We start from the raw sequence: 20,946 nt of genomic DNA on the forward strand, positions 1-20,946 counted from the left end.
CTCCTGCTGCCCTCACTCCTTCCCCAATCTGGCTGAGTGTCTTTTCGGGGAAGGGACATAAAGGAAGCCAGGGCTGCAGGGAAGTCTTTGAGTCAGTGGAGGAGTTTGCCCTTGGAGTGAAGGGAAGGGGAGGACAAGAGAAGAGAGGGCTTGCTCCCTGGCTTCCTCTCAGGGCTCCTGCTGCCCTCACTCCTTCTCCAATCTGGCTGAGTGTCTTTTCGGGGAAGGGACATAAAGGAAGCCAGGGCTGAAGGGAAGTCTTTGAGTCAGTGGAGGAGTTTGCCCTTGGAGTGAAGGGAAGGGGAGGACAAGAGAAGAGAGGGCTTGCTCCCTGGCTTCCTCCTCTCAGGGGCTCCTGCTGCCCTCACTCCTTCCCCAATCTGGCTGAGTGTCTTTTCGGGGAAGGGACATAAAGGAAGCCAGGGCTGCAGGGAAGTCTTTGAGTCAGTGGAGGAGTTTGCCCTTGGAGTGAAGGGAAGGGGAGGACGAGAGAAGAGAGGCCTTCCTCCCTGGCTTCCTCCTCTCAGGGCTCCTGCTGCCCTCACTCCTTCCCCAATCTGGCTGAGTGTCTTTTCGGGGAAGGGACATAAAGGAAGCCAGGGCTGCAGGGAAGTCTTTGAGTCAGTGGAGGAGTTTGCCCTTGGAGTGAAGGGAAGGGGAGGACAAGAGAAGAGAGGCCTTCCTCCCTGGCTTCCTTCTCTCAGGGCTCCTGCTGCCCTCACTCCTTCCCCAATCTGGCTGAGTGTCTTTTGGGGGAAGGGACATAAAGGAAGCCAGGGCTGCAGGGAAGTCTTTGAGTCAGTGGAGGAGTTTGCCCTTGGAGTGAAGGGAAGGGGAGGACAAGAGAAGAGAGGCCTTCCTCCCTGGCTTCCTTCTCTCAGGGCTCCTGCTGCCCTCACTCCTTCCCCAATCTGGCTGAGTGTCTTTTGGGGGAAGGGACATAAAGGAAGCCAGGGCTGCAGGGAAGTCTTTGAGTCAGTGGAGGAGTTTGCCCTTGGAGTGAAGGGAAGGGGAGGACAAGAGAAGAGAGGCCTTCCTCCCTGGCTTCCTCTCAGGGGCTCCTGCTGCCCTCACTCCTTCTCCAATCTGGCTGAGTGTTGCCAACAAGCCTCCAAGACATTCCCCAGAATGTACATACAGGCAGGTTAAAACTTGGTCAATATTAACAGAATATTCTTATCAGTTAGGCCTAAAACTTGACAAAATAATAACAATATAAAGGCACATAACATGATAAATTGAAAGCAATATGAAAAATTATTTACAGATTAGTCATATTTACAAGGAAGAGACCTAAAACCAGGGTATCTTTACAAGCTTGCCTCAGTGCCTCAATGGTTTGTTGTGGCTTATATTGATTTGAAGTGTATAAGTCTAAACATAACAAGATAAAAAGTCTTAGGGCTTGCAAAATAACAGCAAGTCATATGCTCTCAGCCTCAGAGGATGGCAATGGCAAAACCCCATTTGTTTTACAAAAATGACTCTGTCATTACATGGCAGCTTCAGGCTAGATTAGATGACCTTTGAGGGTACCTTCCAGCTCTAAATGAATGGAGGCAGATTAGACTTAACTTCCTCTGCAGCCATGGAGTCCCTTGGGCAAGAAGTCACACTCTCTGTGCCTCAGGAGGCAGTGGCAAACCTCCCTCTGAAGAAATCTTGCCAAGAAAACCCCATGATTAAAGACTTTCAGGGCTGATTTCTAGGGCTCCGAGGATCGAAAATGGCTTCTCCCCTGTGTGAGTCCTTTGATGTGTGCTTAGATTTCCACTCTGACGGAAGCTCTTTCCACATTCCATGCATTTATAGGGCTTCTCTCCAGTATGTGTCTTTTGATGTCTCTTTAGATTTTGACTCATACTGAAGCTCTTTCCACATTCCATGCATTTATAGGGCTTCTCTCCAGTATGTGTCTTTTGATGTCTCTTTAGATTTTGACTCATACTGAAGCTCTTTCCACATTCCATGCATTTATAGGGCTTCTCCCTCGTGTGGGTCCTGTGATGTTTGTTTAGACTTCCGCTTTCACTGAAGGTCTTTCCACATTCTATGCATTTATAGGGCTTCTCCCCCGTGTGGGTCCTTTGATGTTTGTTTAGACTTCCACCCTGAATAAAGGTCATTCCACATTCCACGCATTTATAGGGCTTCTCCCCCGTGTGGGTCCTTTGATGTGTGTTTAGATTTCCACTACGACTGAAGCTCTTTCCACATTCCATGCATTTATAGGGCTTCTCCCCTGTATGGGTCCTATGATGCAAGTTTAGACTAATACCGTCACTGAAGCTCTTTCCACATTCCATGCATTTATATGGCTTCTCTCCAGTATGTGTCTTTTGATGTCTGTTTAGATGTCCACTCCAACTGAAGCTCTTTCCACATTCCATGCATTTATAGGGCTTCTCCCCTGTATGGGTCCTATGATGCAAGTTTAGACTAATACCGTCACTGAAGCTCTTTCCACATTCCATGCATTTATATGGCTTCTCTCCAGTATGTGTCTTTTGATGTCTGTTTAGATTTTGACTCACATTGAAGCTCTTTCCACATTCCATGCATTTATAGGGCTTCTCCCCTGTATGGGTCCTATGATGCAAGTTTAGACTAATACTGTCACTGAAGCTCTTTCCATATTCCATGCATTTATAGCGTTTTCGCCCGGTGTGAGTCCTTTTATGTGACTTTAGATTTCCTCTCTGGGTGAAGCTCTTTCCACATTCCATGCACTGATATGGCTTCTCCCCTGTGTGGGTCCTTTCATGTCTGTTTAGAAGTCCACTCCGACTGAAGCTCTTTCCACATTCCATGCATTTATATGGCTTCTCTCCAGTATGTGTCTTTTGATGTGTGTTTAGATGTCCACTCCAACTGAAGCTCTTTCCACATTCCATGCATTTATAGGGCTTCTCCCCCGTGTGGGTCCTTTGATGTGAGTTTAGATGTCCACTCCAACTGAAGCTCTTTCCACATTCCATGCATTTATAGGGCTTCTCACCCGTGTGGGTCCTTTGATGTGAGTTTAGATGTCCACTCCAACTGAAGCTCTTTCCACATTCCATGCATTTATAGGGCTTCTCACCCGTGTGGGTCCTTTGATGTGAGTTTAGATGTCCACTCCAACTGAAGCTCTTTCCACATTCCATGCATTTATAGGGTTTCTCCCCCGTGTGGGTCCTTTGATGTGAGTTTAGATGTCCACTCCAACTGAAGCTCTTTCCACATTCCATGCATTTATAGGGCTTCTCACCCGTGTGGGTCCTATGATGCAAGCTTAAACTAATACCATCACTGAAGCTCTTTCCACATTCCATGCATTTATATGGCTTCTCACCCGTGTGGGTCCTTTGATGTGAATTTAGATTTCCTCGCTGGGTGAAGTTCTTTCCACATTTCATGCATTGATATGGCTTCTCCCTTGTGTGGGTCCTTTGATGTGAGATTAGATTTCCACTCTGACTGAAGCTCTTTCCACATTCCATGCATTGATATGGCTTCTCCCCTGTGTGGGTCCTTTGATGTGAGATTAGATTTCCACTCTGACTGAAGCTCTTTCCACATTCCATGCATTTATATAGCTTCTCCCCTGTGTGGGTCCTTTGAGGGGAAGGCTGATGTCCAATATGTGAGTTCTGCAATAGGGGATGGGGGGGGGAGTGGGAGATCAATAAATATAATAATGATGATGCAATCCATTCTGAGAGACATTGTTGCTAAAGAGCGTGGTAGACATACTTTAAATAAACAAATTGTGATGATGCAGTATTAATTTTAAAAATGTTATCTTGGCCTCCTTGCAGGGAAGCATGATCCAAATGTTGGTGACCACTGACCCTTCTCTGACTCTGCCATTTTCATTTTGTGTGCTTATACTCTTCATGGTTCGAATTACAATGAAGGCAATGAGAAAACAGCCACCTTATCCTGAGTCCCAGGGCAGCTAGCCTCTGTTCTTACTACAGCAATATGCACAGTACCAGCCTTGCTGTCTGGGGTTGGAATTGCTTTTCTTTTTGAAAGTTTTTTTAAAATTATTACAGTGCGCCTGCATCATGCGCAGTGGCACACTGGTGGCGCAGTGGTTAAATGCCTGTACTGCAGCCACTCTCTCAAAACCACAAGGTTGTGAGATCAAGACCAGCAAAAGGTCTTGAGCTCAACTCAGGCTTGAAGTTGCTAAAATGAGGTTGTTAAAATGAGTACCCAAGATTGCTGGGGGCAAATTAGCTTACAGTTGTAAACCGCTTAGACACTGCTTAGGAGGTATGAAGCGGTATATAAATGAAGGTTGTTTTTTGTTTTGTTTTAAACAGAACGTGTATAAGAAATGAAAAAATGGAGAAATCACAAAAAAGGAATTCAAAGAAATAGCAGGCATTTGTAGGGTAAAGTCAGAAAAGCTAAAGCACAGAATGAACTCAGGCTTGCTAGAGAGGTTAAGAACAACAAAAAGGGCTTATTTGGATATGTCCGCAGCAAAAGGAAGAAGAAGGAAACAGTAGGGAGAAGATGGCAAAATGCTAACAGAAGACAGAGAAAAGGTAGAATTACTCAACACTTTCTTTGCCTCAGTCTTCTCAGAAAAGGAAAAGGGGCTCAACCTGAGGATGATGGAGCAGAGGACAGAATAGGGGAATCTCAGCACAGAATAAGTAAAGAGATAGTAGAGGAATACCTTGTTAATCGGAACAAATTTAAGTCTCCAGGACCAGATGAACTTCATCCAAGAGTATAATAATAAAATAAAAATGTTATTTATATACCGCTATTCCATAGATCATAGGTAAAAACAGTTAAAAACAACAGCAACCCCAACATCCCCAACAGCAGTTACAAACAAAACAAGATAAATACATAACAACAGCACTCATACAAAGGCTGAAAAGGTGGAATACATCACATTTCAGGGGGAGAAGAATAACAACAACAAGGTTCATGGGGGGAAGGCCTGGCGGAATAGATAGGTGTTCAGGTTTTTCTTAAACACATCAAGGGAACTAGACATACGGAGCTCATTGGGAAGAGAGTTCCAGAGTTGTGGGGCTGAAACAGAATAAGCCCTCCGAGAAACAGCATGACGAACAACTGGAACAGTTAGAAGATGTTTCTCTCCCGACCTAAGAGTGTGGGGCAGATTATATGGGGAGAGGCGGTCCTCCAAGTACCCTGGGCCCAAGCCATTTAGGGCTTTATAGGTAATAACCAACACCTTGTATTCGGCCCGGAAACAAATAGGCAGCCAATGGAGATCTTTTAGGACTGGTGTTATATGGCTGGCCCTGGAACATCCAATAACCAGCCTTGCAGCCATATTCTGCACTAATTGAAGCTTCCGGGTTTGGTACAAGGGTTGCCCCATGTAGAGCGCATTACAGAAGCCTAATCGAGAGGTTACCAGAGCATGTACAACGGTTTCAAGGTCCCCCGGGCCAGGAAGGGTCGCAGTTGGCGAATCAGCCGAAGCTGATAACAGGTGCTGCTAACCGTCGCATCCACCTGAGATGTAAGGTGAAGCGACGAGTCAAGGAGCACCCCCAAACTGCGAACTGCGTCCTTCACAGGAAGCGTGACCCCATTCAGGACAGGTGGAAAAATTTCCTTACCCGGATCAGGATAGCCTATCAGCAGTACTTCCGTTTTCTCTGGAGTCAGGCTGAGTCTGTTTTCCCTCATCCAGCCCATTACCGACTCCAAGCAAGCGTTAAGAGGAGAGATGCCATCCCTAGTTACTGCATCAGTCGGAGACATAGAGAAGGCTATTTGGGTGTCATCAGCGTACTGATAACACCGCGCCTGTCATGGCCAGCCAAGATCAGCTCTCGGAGGAGGAGGAGGAGGATGAGTCTCCTCCCAAGAAAGGGCTGATTGAGGCAACGCCAGGTGCTGTTCCTGCCCTGCCAGGTCCCAGCTGTGAGCCTCCAGCTCCAGAGGAGGAGGTTCAACCAGGTCCTAGTGCCGAAGAGAGGCTTCCTATGGTACCACAGCCTAGTGGGGACTCTGGGGACGAAGCTTGCATGCAGGTACCTTCTTTCAAAGAGAGAAGAGCCGAGAGTGCTTGCAGGCGCAGATCACAGAGAATTGCCAAGAGGCAATTAGCCAACCAGCTTCAGGTGGCACGAGGGAGAGTTTCCCTTACTTAAGTGGGAGAGAGACTAATGCTGGTTGTTAGAGTTTATTGCATGATCTCTTGGCGTGATTGCTGCTAGCACTAGCTCCTAGTATCTGGATTCTTTGTTACCTTGACCTCGGACCGGACTTCGTTATCTCTTGGCTGTTTTGACCTTGGACTGTTTGACCAACATTGTTTCTCAGTATCCTGACTTCGGCTTGACTCTCGGAACGTTTGGACTTCTGGAATTCTGAACTCGGCTTGTTTTCTCGGACTGCTCTCAGACTGATTCGTTGCAAGGTCTGCTTTACTTTCACTTCCACCGTGCTAAGGCTCTGTTATCGGCTACTGTCAAGTGTCTGCTGGCAGCATTCCCGGACAGCACCCCATGTCTCCGGATGATCTCTCCCAGCGGCTTCATGTAAATTTGAAACAGCATGGGGGACAAGATCGCTCCCTGAGGGACCCCAGATGTAAGGGCCCTCCTATCGGAATGACAGTCCCCCAGCTCCACCATCTGGAATCTGCCCGAGAGGTAGAGACGGAACCGCTGCAAAGCAGAGCCCCCGATACCCAACTCCCTCAGGCGATCCAGAAGGATACCATAGTCGATGGTATCGAAGGCCGCTGAGATGTCCAAGAGCTCTAACAGGGACACGCCACCGCTGTCCATGCTCAGACGGAGATCATCAACTAAGGCGACCATGGCAGTCTCAACTCTGTAGCCAGACCGGAAGCCGGTTTGAAATGGGTCCAGATAATCCGTTTCATCCAAGATCCCCTGAAGCTGAAAGGCAACTGCCCTCTCGATCACCTTCCCTAAAAATGGCAGCAGCGAGACAGGCCGATAATTGTTCCGAATTAGGGGGTCAAGGGAGGGCTTTTTCAATAAAGGTTTTACTATGGCCGTCTTCAATGTAGATGGAAACTGCCCATCCCTGAAGGATGTATTAATAATACGGTGCAACATACTAGTTACAACCATTCCCCCTTGAGCTGTCAGCCATGAAGGACAGGGATCGAGAGAGCAAGTCGTCTTCCTAACACTTTGCAGACTCTTGTCCACATCCTCAGTACAGACAGACTCAAAGTGATCCAGTTTAACCAAGTTCGCGGAAGCTCTGGATACCTCTACTCTAGATTCTGAACTAACACTGGCATCAAGATAAGCCCTTATCTGATAGATTTTATCCACAAAGAAGTTGTTAAATTCGTCACAGCAGGCTTTAGATGGTTCCAAAATAGGGTTCGGAGGGGGCAATTGAGTGAGATCCCTCACCACCCTGAACAGCTCTGCTGGACGGGACTCTGCAGACGCAATACGTGCAGAGAAGAAAGAATGCTTCGCTGCACTTATTGCCACTCCGTAGGCCTTCAACTGAGACTCTAGGAGTGTCTTGTCGGATAAGCGCTGGTGTTTCCACCAGTCGCGCTCTAGTCGTTGCAAGAGCCCGCTTCCACAACCTGAGATCTTCCGTGTACCAAGGTTGTTTTTTGGAAGCAGGCCTGAAAGGACGCTTGGGAGCTAGGCTGTGTATAGCCCTGGAGAGATCAGTATCCCAGGTGTTAGTCAGGGCATCAACAGCGTCACCGTCAGTTCCAATCATAAACCCCTCTAGGGCTTCTTGGAACCTTTTGGGTTCCATCAGCCTGCGAGGGTGGACCATCCGAATAGGTCTGCCACCCCCGGGAGGGATCAGGGTAGAAGCCTTGATATTAGCCTCGACCAGGAGATGATCCGTCCATGAGAAGGGAGAGATTTTAATAACCTCCGCCCATGGAATCTCCAGATCCGTACAGAAGAGAAGATCGAGTGTATTACCAGCCGAATGTGTAGACCCTGAGACTAATTGGGACAGGCCCATGGCTGTCATGGTAGTCATGAACTCCCGAGCTGCACCAGTTAGACCACAACTAGACTCGAAAGGGATGTTGAGGTCCCCCAGGACAAGAAGCCTTGGGGACTCCAACACCAGCTCCGAGACCAGCTGTGTCAGCTCAACCAGGAAGTCTGCTAGCGCACGGGGTGGCCGGTAGACTAACAGAATCCCCAAACTGTCCTTGTCCTTCAGAGTCAGGTAAATACACTCGATATAATCTGTCTGACGTAAATGGTTCCTGGTCAGGGGGATGGTATTCTTATGGATCAAGGCCACACACACCCCCGCCCACCCAACCTGCACTGGTCCTTTACTGAGTACCCAGCTGGGAGGGCCTGAGCCCACACCGCTTCACTTTCAGGCCCAAGCCAGGTCTCAGTGATGCATGCCAGGTCACAACACCTCTCCTCCAACAGGTCGTATATAATGTGGGTCTTATTCTTTATGGACCTGGCATTGCATAGGAGCAGAGACAGGGTTTGTGGTACAGTTGGACTGACCCACAGATCTCTTTGGCTAGGAGAGTGGATGGAAGGAGAGATAGATATTACGCATCGATCCCGCCTTCCCTTCCGATGTACTTCCACTCTCCTACCGCTATATCTCCCCCACCCCACACTACACTAATAGGAGCTCCATATGAAGCGGAACAGTCCACAATCTCCTCGCCAAGCTGTGCGCCCCCCATGATCCAAGAAATCCCCCCCAACAATGTGACAAGGCTGCAGCAGAGGAAGACAACCCTATAAATCATTCCCCTGCTGCGCATACAGCCACAAAGGACCTGCCCCTGCCCTGCAACCATGCGCAATAGCGCAGGTGCAGCGGTGCCGCGAGAGTCTGTTGAGCGGCGAGTCCTGGGTGGATGCACAGCTGTGCAGATGTAGCTTCACCCAGGGAGCCGCTCCGGCGATGGCAGCAACACACAGTCCCTCGGGGCCTTGGGGGGCAGGACGAGGAGTTCCCCCAGCAGCTGGGCTTAATGGCGTGCCCCTGCCACGGACACGCCTCTCCCCAACCTTCCCAGGTGTTACCGGCTCCCTCGGTCCTGGTTCTGCTGCGAGAGTCCGTTGAGTGGCGAGTCCTGGGTGGATGCGCAGCTGTGCAGATGTAGCTTCACCCAGGGAGCCGCTCCGGCGACGGCAGCAACACACAGTCCCTCGGGGCCTTGGGGGGCAGGACGAGGAGTTCCCCTAGCAGCTGGCCTTTATGGCGTGCCCCTGCCACGGACACGCCTCTCCCCGATCTTCCCAGGTGTATTAAAAGAACTGGCAAATGTAATATCAGAGCCATTGGCAATAATAGTCTTTGAGGACTCCTGGAGAACAGGAGAAATCCCAGCAAACTGGAGGAGGGCAAACGTTGTCCCCATCTTCAAAAAGGGGGAAAAGGGGATCCCAACAATTATGATCCAGTTAGTCTGACCTCAATCCCAGGAAAGATTCTGGAGCAGATCATTAAACAGAGAGTCAGTGAACATCTAGAAGGCAATGACATTATCACAAAAAGTCAACATGGGTTTCAGAGAAACATGTCTAGGCAAAGTAACTGTTACATGGATTTGTAATTGGTTGACCAGCCGAACCCAAAGGGTGCTCAACAATGGCTCCTTTTCATCCTGGAGAGAAGGATGTCCTGGGCCCAGTGCTATTCAACATCTTTATCAATGACCTGGATGACAGAATTGGGAGCATACTTATCAAATTTGCAGATGACACCAAATTATGAGGAATAGCTAATACTCCAGAGGACAGGATCAAGATTCAAAATGACCTGAATAGACTAGAAAGCTGGGCCAAAGCTAACAAAATGAAATTCAACACAGAGAAATGTAAGGTACTGCACTTAGGGCAGAAAAATAAAATGCAGAGATATAGGATTATGGGGGAAATATGGCTGAATGAAAGTACATGTGAAAGGGATCTAGGAGTCCAAGTAGACCATAAGTTGAACATGAGTCAACAGTGCGATGCGGCAGCTAAAAAGGCCAATTTTAGGCTGCATCAATAAAAGTATAGTGTCTAGATCAGGGGTCGGCAACCTACGGCCTGCGGGCAGGACCGGCCCCTGGCCGACCCTGCCGCCGATTACCGCCGCCGGAGCGCTCCGTTTCCCCGCGCCTCTGGCCTCCCAGGGGGCGGGGGCAAGCGCTGGGGCCGCCGGAGCGCTCTGTTTCCCCGCGCCTCTGGCCTCCCAGGGGGCGGGGGCAAGCGCTGGGGCCGCCAGAGCACTCCGTTTCCCCACCCCTGGGATGGCCTCTGGCCTCCCAGGGGGCGGAGTCAAGCGCTGGGGCCGCTGGAGCGCTCCATTTCCCCGCGCCTCTGGCCTCCCAGGGGGCGGGGGCAAGCGCTGGGGCTGCCGGAGTGCTCCGTTTCCCCACCCCCTGGGATGGCCTCTGGCCTCCCAGGCGGCGGGGGCAAGCGCTGGGGAAGAAGGAGGAATGGAGGAGGAGGGAGGGAGGGAGGGAGGGAGGGAAGAGGAAGGATGAAGAAGAGGAGGAAGAAGGAGGAAGGAAGTTGCAGGAGGGAGGGAGGGAGGAGGAAGAATGAAGAAGAAGAGGAAGAAGGAGGAAGGAAGAAAGGAGCAGGAGGAGGAGGGAGGGAGGGAGGAGGAAGAAGAGGAGGAAGAAGGAGGAAGGAAGGAGCAAGAGGAGGAGGGAGGGAGGGAGGATGAAGAAGAGGAGGAAGAAGGAGGAAGGAAGGAAGGAGCAGGAGGAGGAGGGAGGGAGGGAGGAGGAAGAAGAGGAGGAAGAAGGAAGAAGGAAGAAGCAAGAGGAGGAGGGAGGGAGGGAGGGAGGAGGAAGAAGAGGAGGAAGAAGGAGGAAGGAAGGAGCAAGAGGAGGAGGGAGGGAGGGAGGAGGAAGAAGAGGAGGAAGAAGGAGGAAGGAAGGAAGGAGCAATAGGAGGAGGGAGGGAGGGAGGGAGGATGAAGAAGAGGAGGAAGAAGGAGGAAGGAAGGAAGGAGCAAGAGGAGGAGGGAGGATGAAGAAGAGGAGGAAGAAGGAAGGAAGGAGCAGGAGGAGGAGGGAGGGAGGGAGGGAGGGAGGAAGGAGCAGGAGGAGGACGATGAAGACATGCAGTCTTTCTGAAGGTGAGACAGTGTGACTTTCCAAAGTGCATTTCTGTGTATTTTCAGTGCTTTCAACGCTAAAAGGTCTGCTTTAACAGTGAGAGTGGTTTCGACCTTCCCCTTCGGCCGAAAGGGCCCCTTGGAGCCCTTTCGGCCGAAGGAAGGGGCCAAGGAGGAGAGGGCAGGCACACACCACCTCCTCCCTGCGGGGCTTTGGCAGCCCTGAGGTGTCTTTCGGAGGACACCTCAGGCCTGGCAAAGCCCCGAGGACAGGAGCTGGGGCCGCGCGCCTGTTGCTCCTGCCCCTCACGGGCCCTTACTGCTTCTCTGAGAGGCAGCTGGGGGCCACGGAAGGGCAGGAGGAGCAGGCGCGCGCCTGTCACCCCCTCTCCCAATCCCCCCCTTCTAGCTGTCTCTCAGACAGCTGGAGGTTGGGAAAGGGAGCAGAGAAAGCCCCGCCCCCAGAGGGTGGAAGCTTTGCCCCCGGCATGTGGCCCCGCCCCCGGAGGGTGGAAGCTCCCCCCCCTTTCGGCCCCCCAGTTGTCTCAGGGACAGCAACCCGGCCCCCGGCTCAAAAAGGTTGCCTATCCCTGGTCTAGATCAAGAGAAGTAATAGTGCCACTGTATTCTGCTCTAGTCATGCCCCACCTGGAATATTGTGTCCAGTTCTGGGCACCACAATTCAAAAAGGACATTGAGAAACTGGAGCATGTCCAAAGGAGGGCAACTAAAATGGTGAAGGGTCTGGAAACCATGTCCTATGAGGAACGACTTAGGGAGCTGGGGATGTTTCGCCTGGAGAAGAGAAGGTTAAGAGGTGATATGATAGCCCTGTTTAAATATTTGAAAGGATGTCATATTGAGGAGGGAGCAAGCTTGTTTTCTGCTGCTCCAGAGAACAGGACCCAATGGAACAATGGATGCAAGCTCCAGGAAAAGAGATTCCACCTCACCATTAGGAGGAACTTCCTGAGAGTAAGGGCTGTTCGACCGTGGAACACACTCCTTCCTCGGAGTGTAGTGGAGTCTCCTTCCTTGGAGGTCTTTAAGAAGAGGGTAGATGGCCATTGTTGGGGATGCTTTGATTTGGATTTCCTGCATGGCAGAAGAAGGGGGTTGGACTGGATGACCCTTGTGGTCTCTTCCAACTCTATGATTCTAAATCATGCCAGACAAATCTAATCTCTTTCTCTGATAAAATGACCAGCTTGGTAGATGAAGGGAATGCTGTGGATATAGTATATCTTGATTTCAGTAAGGCCTTTGACAAGGTTCCTGTCGGAAATCCCCTTCATTCATTTATTTATTCAGGGGTTCTGTCATGAGGGTTATAAGTTTAGGGTTTTGTTAGTATATTGTTGGATGAAGTTAGTAGTTGGTTATGTATTAGATTGTATAATGGGTGAATGGAAAGTACTAGAAAGAGATAGACTGGCTGTTAAAATGTGTGCTTGGCTCATTCGTGGTTAGGAATGTTTAGGGAGCTGCCTTGCCAGCAGAGGCCTGGATCTCTAAGACAGAGATTGGTGTCTATGTTGGGAAGGGAAGCATAGAGAGTGCCTATAGAGGTTATGATATTGTTTATGCAATGTTATGATGTTATGTTTGTTATATTTTAATATGCCGTTATGTTGGGTTGGGGGATGATGGGGTTTTTAGTTGTGCGTAAATGTATATGCTGTTAAGGTTTGGTATTAATTGGACCTGTTGTGGCTAAGGGTTTATCACTCAAGGCCACAAGTGCAGTGAGGAGATAATGCTGTGTGAGAGTTTTGCCAAGAGCCGGACTGGAGGATATTACATCCCCAGAGAGGAGATTCATCCCTGCGCGGGAAAGAGTTATCCTGTTAGTTTGCTTTATTGGGGTGGGATTGCTTGATGGGGTTATATAAACTATATGTTAATAGAAACTTTCATTCCTGACAAAAGAAGTCACTTCTTTTTTCCCTTTCCAAAGGAATTTACTTATATCTTTATTCCAAGATGTAAATACAGATTTATTTTCAATTATTGGAAGGGTCTGGAATAGGAATAGCATTCTAGGAAGAATGAACATTTGTATTGTTGCTATTCTGCCAAGAAGCGACAAGTGCTTATTATTCCAGTTATTTAAATCATTCTTGATCTTATCCCATACAATCTCATAGGCCTGTTACAGACTGCCAAAATAAAGGTGCTTTGGGTCTCTTTGGAGGTATGCTATTTAAATGATGCATGTGTCCTAAGAGTCTGGAGGTCACACCAAAGCCACACTCCATTCCTAAGCACCGGAGTGCAGCTTTGATGCAGCTTCCAGATTCTTAGGATGCATGCATCATTTAAACAGCATACCTCCAAAGAGACTCGAAGCAGCTTTATTTTGGCCGTCTGTAACAGGTCATAGTTATTTTTGCATAAGTCTTTATTTTGATTGGTAATTGTAATTCCGAGGTACTTAATCTTATCTACAGTTTGAATTTTGGTACTTTGTTTTAATCTTACAATTTCCTTAGATGTTAAATTCTTTGTTATAATTCTACATTTGTCTTTGTTTAGTTTAATTCCAGTTATTTCACCGAATTCATCGATTACTGCTTCCAATTTTTTTAAACTAGTTAATGGATCTTCTATAAAGATAACTACGTCATCTTCATAAACCCGCAGGAAGTATTGGTCATCATTAATTTTTGGAACTTTGATCTCTTTTTCCTTTTTTAAATCAGTGTTTCCATGACCGTAATGAAAAGTAACGGGGAAAGGGGACAACCATGCCGCGTACCTTTGGAAATTAAACATGTACTAGTTCTTTGTCCGTTCACTATTATCTGAGTTTCTCGAGGTTTGCATATACATTGTATTCCCTTTAGGAATCTCCCTTTAATTCCACATCCCTCTAACAAAGTCAAGAGTGTGTCCCAGTTTACGCTATCAAAAGCTTTCTGTAGGTCTAAAAATATAGCTCCTAATTTGTTATTTTTATGCCAATCATAATGTTCTATAATGTTTAATAGGGTCCTGATGTTATTTTTTTATGTACCTTCCCGGGAGAAACCCCGCTTGTTCCTCCGAAATCCAGTTACCTAGAAATTTCTTAAACCTCTCCGCCAAGATAGATGCGTATATTTTATAATCGAAGTTCAGTAAGGTGATAGGACAGTAGTTGGTTTTTCCCTTCTTTCGGGATAAGAACTGTTAAGGATTGGTTCCAGGTATCAGGAAAGCTTCCATTATCAATTTCTTTAATTGTTCAATGGAGCCAAGGAGAGATTTCATTTTTAAATACGTTATAATATTTTGCCGTGAGGCCATCTGGACCTAGGGCTTTGTGATCCTTTAATTTGGAGATGGCTAGATCTACTTCTGCTAAAGTTATAGGTTGGTTAAGCTTGTCTAATTGAAATTTGGATATGTTTTTAAAGCTACAGCTCCTTATATAATCAATCTTTTTAGCTAATTCTACTTTTGTTTGGATGTTTTCTGTAAATAGATTTTTATAAAATGTTTCTGTTATCCGAATTAAATCTTTCTGTTGCGTATACGCTTCTTTATTTTCTATATGTTTCAGAATTGTTTTGTCTCCTTCCTCAATTTATTAGCAAGCCATTTTCCTACTTTGTTAGCATTTTCGAAATGGAGGTGTTTACAGTCTTGATTTCTTTGCATAATTTCTTTAGATATCTCTTGCTCTAGATGGCTTTTAATTAATTGAATTTGGTCAAATAGTGTTTTGTTTTGCGGGTTCACGATATATTCCTGCTCTTTCATCTTCAATTTGTTCAACAAATCTTTTCCTTTTCCTTTCCTTTTCCTTGTGTATCTTATTTCCTGTTGGATTAGGTGTCTCCTTATCACTGCTTTTGATGCATCCCAGATTATCTTCATGGGCATCTCCTTTTGGCAATTTTGTTGGAAGTAACTACTTAATTCTTGTCTTATTTGATTAATTATATTTTCATCACAAAGTAAATAGCCTTGGAGTCTCCAGGAGAATTCTTTTTTCCCCTCGGAGTTGATTAACCTTGCAATTGGGCTTTAGTCGGATATTAGTCTCGGCATTATTTCTGTTTTGGTTACTTTTTACATAAAATTTTAGATATGAACATAATGTCAATTCTAAACCACGAATTAAATCGCCCGGATTAAAAAGAAAAATCTTTAGTCTCTTTGTGATGTAATCTCCATATATCTACCATGTCATTTTCCTGTACTAGTTTTAGAGCCGCTTTCCCTTGGTGATTATATTTATTTGATCCAGGTAATCTGTCAACTGCGGGGTTGATAACCCCATTCCAGTCACCAGTTATAATTAACTTATCATATTTATGGTTTTGTAATTTTTGTTTTAATTCATTAAAAAACTTAGCTCTTTTGACTAGCGGGGCATATATATTAATTATAAGTATTTTTCCTATTTGCATTTCTATTTCTGATGCCACATACAAACCGTTATTGTCTTTAAACACTTCTTTTGATTTAATGTTGTTTTTGATATATGTTGCGACCCCTTTTCTTTTAATGATCGCATGACGTTATATATAGAGATCCCAAATGGCTGTTTTTAGTATATTACTCTCTTTATTTTTTACGTGTGTTTCTTGTAAACAAATTATACTTGCATTTTCTTTGTTTAGAAAATGAAATACTTTGTTTCCATTCCATGTCAGGACCTTAATTGACATTGTAATTATTAATTATATAAGTTCCCCGAAGTCTTTTCCCTCCCCCTTTTCGCCACTCTTAATTTTCTTCTTTTTACCGCTTTTTAGTTTTCTTCCCTTTCTTTCAAGGTACTCCAAGACAAAAAGGAAAAAGGCGGAATGGGGCTTCCCAACCTGGAGTTATATTACAAAGCGTGTACACAATTGTGGGCAAGAGATTGGATGGTTCTAGAAAACCCGAAACTGTTGGAAGTGGAAGGAGCAGATCGAAAGGCAGGATGGCATATGGACCTACGACAGGATCAGACAGACAAAACCTTTAAAGCACATAGTATACGAAAAGTCATGATTAAAACATGGAACTCTTACAAGAAGTTTCTGTACTCAAAAATCCCCAGCTGGAAGCATTTCGCAAAAATGAAGACTATGGAGGTTACAGTTGGTTAAAATATAATGATTATCTGACAACAGTCAATGGGAAAATAGAAATGAAGACCCAAACTCAATTAGATCAGCAAGGAATAAAAATGAATTGGCTTCGATATATCCAATTAAGGAATGACTTTAATAAAGATGTTAATAAGGATGGAATAGAACCAGAATGGACAGAATTTGATAAAATTGTCTTAGGAGGAGAAAAAGGATTTGTTAAAAAGACATATAGAGTATTATTGGACATTGAAATGGAAGAAGAATTTATTAAGGAAACCATGATAAAATGGATGCAGAATTTAGGAAAGGCAATTCCCATAACAATGTGGGAAAAGTCTTGGATGAATACTCAAAAATTTACAAGGTGTAACACTCTTAAAGAACATTTCCTTAAAATATTTTACGGATGGTAGTGAACCCCTTCTCGCTTAGCAAAAATGAATCCAAACTGTGGTCCACTATGTTGGAAGTGTAAAGGGAAAATTGGAAGAATGGTGGAAATGTGGGGAAGTACAGAAATATTGGGAAATAATCCATAAAGGATTCCAAGAAGTGATAGAGATCCATATCCCCCTTTCCCCTGAACTGTTCTTATTAAACATCACCGACATCATCCATTGTAATCTGAATAATGACCTCACTAGCATAATTTTATATTTCATTACAGCAGCCCATATGGAGCTCGCAAGATACTGGAAAGCAAGTATCATACTGGATTTACTAGACTGGAAGCGTAAAGTGCAGGAATTAACTATGAAGGACCAGCTTATGATGCTCATAGCGGGAAATTCAAATCAAGCGTATGAAAAAAATGGGGGGAAATCAGGGAAAGGTGGTCCTTTTAAAAGGGGGTAATGTACCATAAAAGGGAAATCTTACACTCTCAGGGACCGAGTGGTAAAAGAAATCTACTTTGATGCTGTACTTAGAAGAGCATTCCTATGTGTTTTGACAGTGACTTAACTATAATTGTGTTTTACATGCGTACGGTAAACTTTAATGTGGAATATTTTGTATATTGTGGAAAATAAAAAAAATAAAAATATATATTAAAAAAGTCACTTCTATTGTATGTATCTCCTTCTTCAATAAAGCTGTCCCTTTTCCCAAAGTACAGCCTCTTGTTGAAAGAGGAAGAATGCAATTGGAAGCCTGGCAGTTCCCCATGACATTCTTGCAAACAAGCTTGTGAAATGTGGGCTAGACAAGGGAACTGTTACATGGATTTGGAATTGGTTGACCGGCCGAAGCCAAAGGATGCTCAGCAATGGCTCATCTTCTTCATCCTGGAGAGAAGTGGCTGGTGGGGTCCCTCAGGGCTCTGTCCTGGGCCCAGTTTGCTATTCAACATCTTTATCAACGACTTGGATGGCAGAATTGGGGGCATAGTTATCAAATTTGCAGATGACACCAAATTAGGGGGAGTAGCTAATTCTCCAGAGGACAGGATCAAGATTCAAAATGACCTGAATAGACTAGAAAGCTGGGCCAAAGCTAACAAAATGAAATTCAACACGGAGAAATGTAAGGTACTGCACTTAGGGTGGGAAAATGAAATACACAGATATAGGATTATGGGGGACACCTGGCTGAACAAGAGACTTACACATGTGAAAGGGATCTAGGAGTCCAAGTAGACCACAAGTTGAACATGAGTCAACAATGCAATGCTGCAGCTAACAAGGCCAATGCGATTTTAGGTTGCATCAATAAAAGTATAGTGTTTAGATCAAGGGAAGTAATAGTGCCACTCTATTCTGCTTTGGTGAGGCTTCATCTGGAATACTGTGTCCAGTTCTGGTCACCACAATTCAAAAAGGACGTTGGGAAACTGGAGCCATGTGTCCAAAGGAGGATGAATAAAATGGTGAAGAATCTGGAAACCATGAAGCCCTATGAGAAACAACTTAAGGAGCTGGGGATGTTTAGCTTGGAGAAGAGAAGGTTACGAGACGATATGATGATAGCCCTCTTTAAATATTTGAAGGGATGTCATATTGAGGAGGGAGCAAGCTTGTTTTCTGCTGCTCCAGAGAACAGGACACCTGGCTCAAGGAGAGACTTATCTGTGTGAAAGGGATCTGGGAGTCCAAGTAGACCATAAGTTGAACATGAGTCAACAGTGCGATGCAGCAGCTAAAAAGGCCAATTTTAGGCTGCATCAATAGAAGTCTAGTGTCCAGATCAAGGAAAGTAATAGTCCTACTCTATTCTGCTTTGGTCAGGCCCCACTTGGAATAATATTGTGTCCAGATCTGGGCCCCACAATTCAAAAAGGACATTGAGAAACTGGAGCGTGTCCAAAGGAGGTAGACCAAAATGCCGAAGGGTCTGGAAACCATGTCCTATGAGGAATGACTCAGGGAGCTGGGGATGTTTAGCCTGGAGAAAAGAAGGTTAAGAGGTGATATGATAGCCCTGTTTAAATATTTGAAAGGATGTCATATTGAGGAGGGAGCAAGCTTGTTTTCTGCTGCTCCAGAGAACAGGACCCAATGGAACAATGGATGCAAGCTCCAGGAAAAGGGATTCCAGCTCAACATTAGGAGGAACTTCCTGAGAGTAACTCCTTCCTCGGAGTGTAGTGGAGTCTCCCTCCTTGGAGGTCTTCAAACGGAGGCTGGATGGCCATCTGTCAATGGGGATGCTTTGATTTGGATCTCCTGCAGGGCAGAAGAAGGGGGTTGGCCTGGATCAGGGCCCTTCTTGGGGTCTCTTCCAACTCTATGATTCTATGATTCTAAGTACACACTTCTGAGAAGTATAGTTGGTGCAAGAAACCTGAAACGGCAAATCCACTTTTTGTTTAACCACCTTGACATGTTCGATATGCACAGCCATGTGAACCCATGTTCAGTGTGAAACCCATGGGGTTTGGTTATGGAATAAGCCTCTGAAACATGCAAGAGATTGCCATGTCCAATAAAGCCATGTTCAATGCCCAAATGTGCTGTTTGGAATGGGGGGGGGGGTGAGGGGGGTTGGCCAGAAAGGGAAGTACATTTCTGTACTTTATGTCCTCCATTTTGAGCATGCCTAAGAAACATGCATTTACATTAACATTTTTTTAAAAAGTCGTCCAATTTTTTCACGTCCTCCATTGAAAATGTTGTCCTACATTTGTCCGGGTTTGGAGGTCCTGACATAGGGCAACCCTAATTCCATATATATATATATATACACATACAAAGACACAGACAGAGAGAGTATAGAGCTATAGAATCCTCTCTATTTCCAATGCAGAGCCTTCCCCGCCTCCCTTTCCTTCCTCAGTCCAGCTCCTCACCTTCGGCTCCATTGCAGCCTCCTCCAAGTCTCCTCAAAGGAAGGAAGGAAGGAAGGAAGGAGAGGAGTCCCAGTGCCTTGCAGCCCCAGCAAAGTCCTTCCCTTCTTCTTCTCTCCTCAGGGATCCCCTCAAAGGCCAAACAGCACAGGAAGAAGAATGAGAAGATGGAGGATAGGCTTTGGGAGCACTACGCATGCTCAATCTCAGCCCCTGAAGCCGCTGCTGCCCTCACTGCCTGCCAGGAAGGAAGATGTCCGATTGTGAGCATGCTCAATCTCAGCCCCTGAAGCCGCTGCTGCCCTCACTGCCTGCCAGGAAGGAAGATGTCTGCCATTGAGCATGCGCAGGAGAGTTGGAGGGGATGTGGGCTGGCTTACTTTCAGCCGCTGCTGCCCTCACAGTTTGCCAGGGAGGGAGGGGGGGGATGTGCCCGTGAGCATGCGCACTGCCTCCCAGCGGTCCCCTCAGGAGGATCAACAGGAGGAAGAGGAGGCTGTTTCCCAAGGAGGGCCAAGGGCTTTATCCCGAGGCAGAAGAGGGGCAGCAGAGGACAGAGACCCAAAGGACTCATTGGGGAGGGCGGGTTGGAAGTGACCAGGACCCCCCCCCCCTTTGGCCTTAAGGGAAGGGGGTGCCCTCCATCTCTGTTTCCCCTGGGGTCCTGGGAAGAGGAAGAGGGGAGCCTCCAAAGCCCCTTCTGGGCAGAGAGAGACCCCCTGACAAACTTCAAGGCTGAGAGGCCCACAGGATCCTGCCCCCCTCCACAGACACACACACCTTTCCCTTCACAACAGCCCTGCAGAGGAGGCCCAGCAGAGAGGGTCAACGTTCTGGGAAGATGCAGAAAGAAAGGGCAAAGGGGGCACATTTGGATCCGTCCCCTCAAAAGAAAACACAGACACACACACAAGATGGGGGTCCTCCAGCCAGAGAAACACCCACAGAGCCCAGTCTCTGCCTGGGAGCCCCTTGAAGGGATGGAGGTTAAAGGAGGAGAAGGAAGGAAGGAGGGAAAGCGCCAAGCGAAGAGAAGGCATAAGGCCAGGATGGAGAGGAAGGCCCCACTTGTGGGGAAACTGCCCTTTTCACATCAACGTCCCCAAAGCACCTCCTGAGACAGATGTCCATCTGCCATGCAGGAACTCTCTGTCAAAGCACCTCCTGAGAGAGACGGTTGTCCATCTGCCATGCAGGAACTCTCCATCTAAGCACCTCCTGAGAGAGACGGTTGTCCATCTGCCATGCAGGAACTCTCCATCAAAGCACCTCCTGAGAGAGACGGTTGTCCATCTGCCATGCAGGAACTCTCCATCAAAGCACCTCCTGAGACAGACGGATGCCCCTCTGCCATGCAGGAACTCTCCATCAAAGCACCTCCTGAGACAGAAAGATGCCCATCTGCCATGCAGGAACTCTCCGTCAAAGCACCTCCTGAGAGAGACGGTTGTCCATCTGCCATGCAGGAACTCTCCATCTAAGCACCTCCTGAGAGAGACGGTTGTCCATCTGCCATGCAGGAACTCTCCATCAAAG

At 46.7% G+C, this 20,946-nt stretch overlaps 1 protein-coding gene across 2 annotated transcripts; it reads right to left on the reverse strand.

Moving 5' to 3' along the window:
• Positions 1–1,195: 1,195 nt before the first annotated feature.
• LOC149324289 (uncharacterized) lies at positions 1,196–19,571 on the reverse strand. 2 transcript variants are annotated; one of them, XM_089498530.1, is made up of 2 exons: positions 19,414–19,571; positions 1,196–3,632 (listed from the first exon to the last, which is right to left on the reverse strand). In XM_089498530.1, the coding sequence occupies exons 1-2, from the start codon at positions 19,423–19,425 to the stop codon at positions 1,683–1,685; spliced, it is 1,962 nt and encodes a 653-aa protein (XP_089354656.1). In that variant the 5' UTR covers positions 19,426–19,571; the 3' UTR covers positions 1,196–1,682. The 2 variants fall into 2 exon arrangements, with proteins under 2 accessions (XP_089354656.1, XP_089354650.1); XM_089498524.1 differs by lacking the exon at positions 19,414–19,571 and adding an exon at positions 4,676–6,042.
• Positions 19,572–20,946: the final 1,375 nt, after the last annotated feature.

Source organism: Sceloporus occidentalis, unplaced genomic scaffold, assembly GCF_023333645.1.
Source record: "Sceloporus occidentalis isolate IW3139 unplaced genomic scaffold, rSceOcc1.0.p SCAF_1, whole genome shotgun sequence".
NCBI lineage: Eukaryota > Metazoa > Chordata > Lepidosauria > Squamata > Phrynosomatidae > Sceloporus > Sceloporus occidentalis.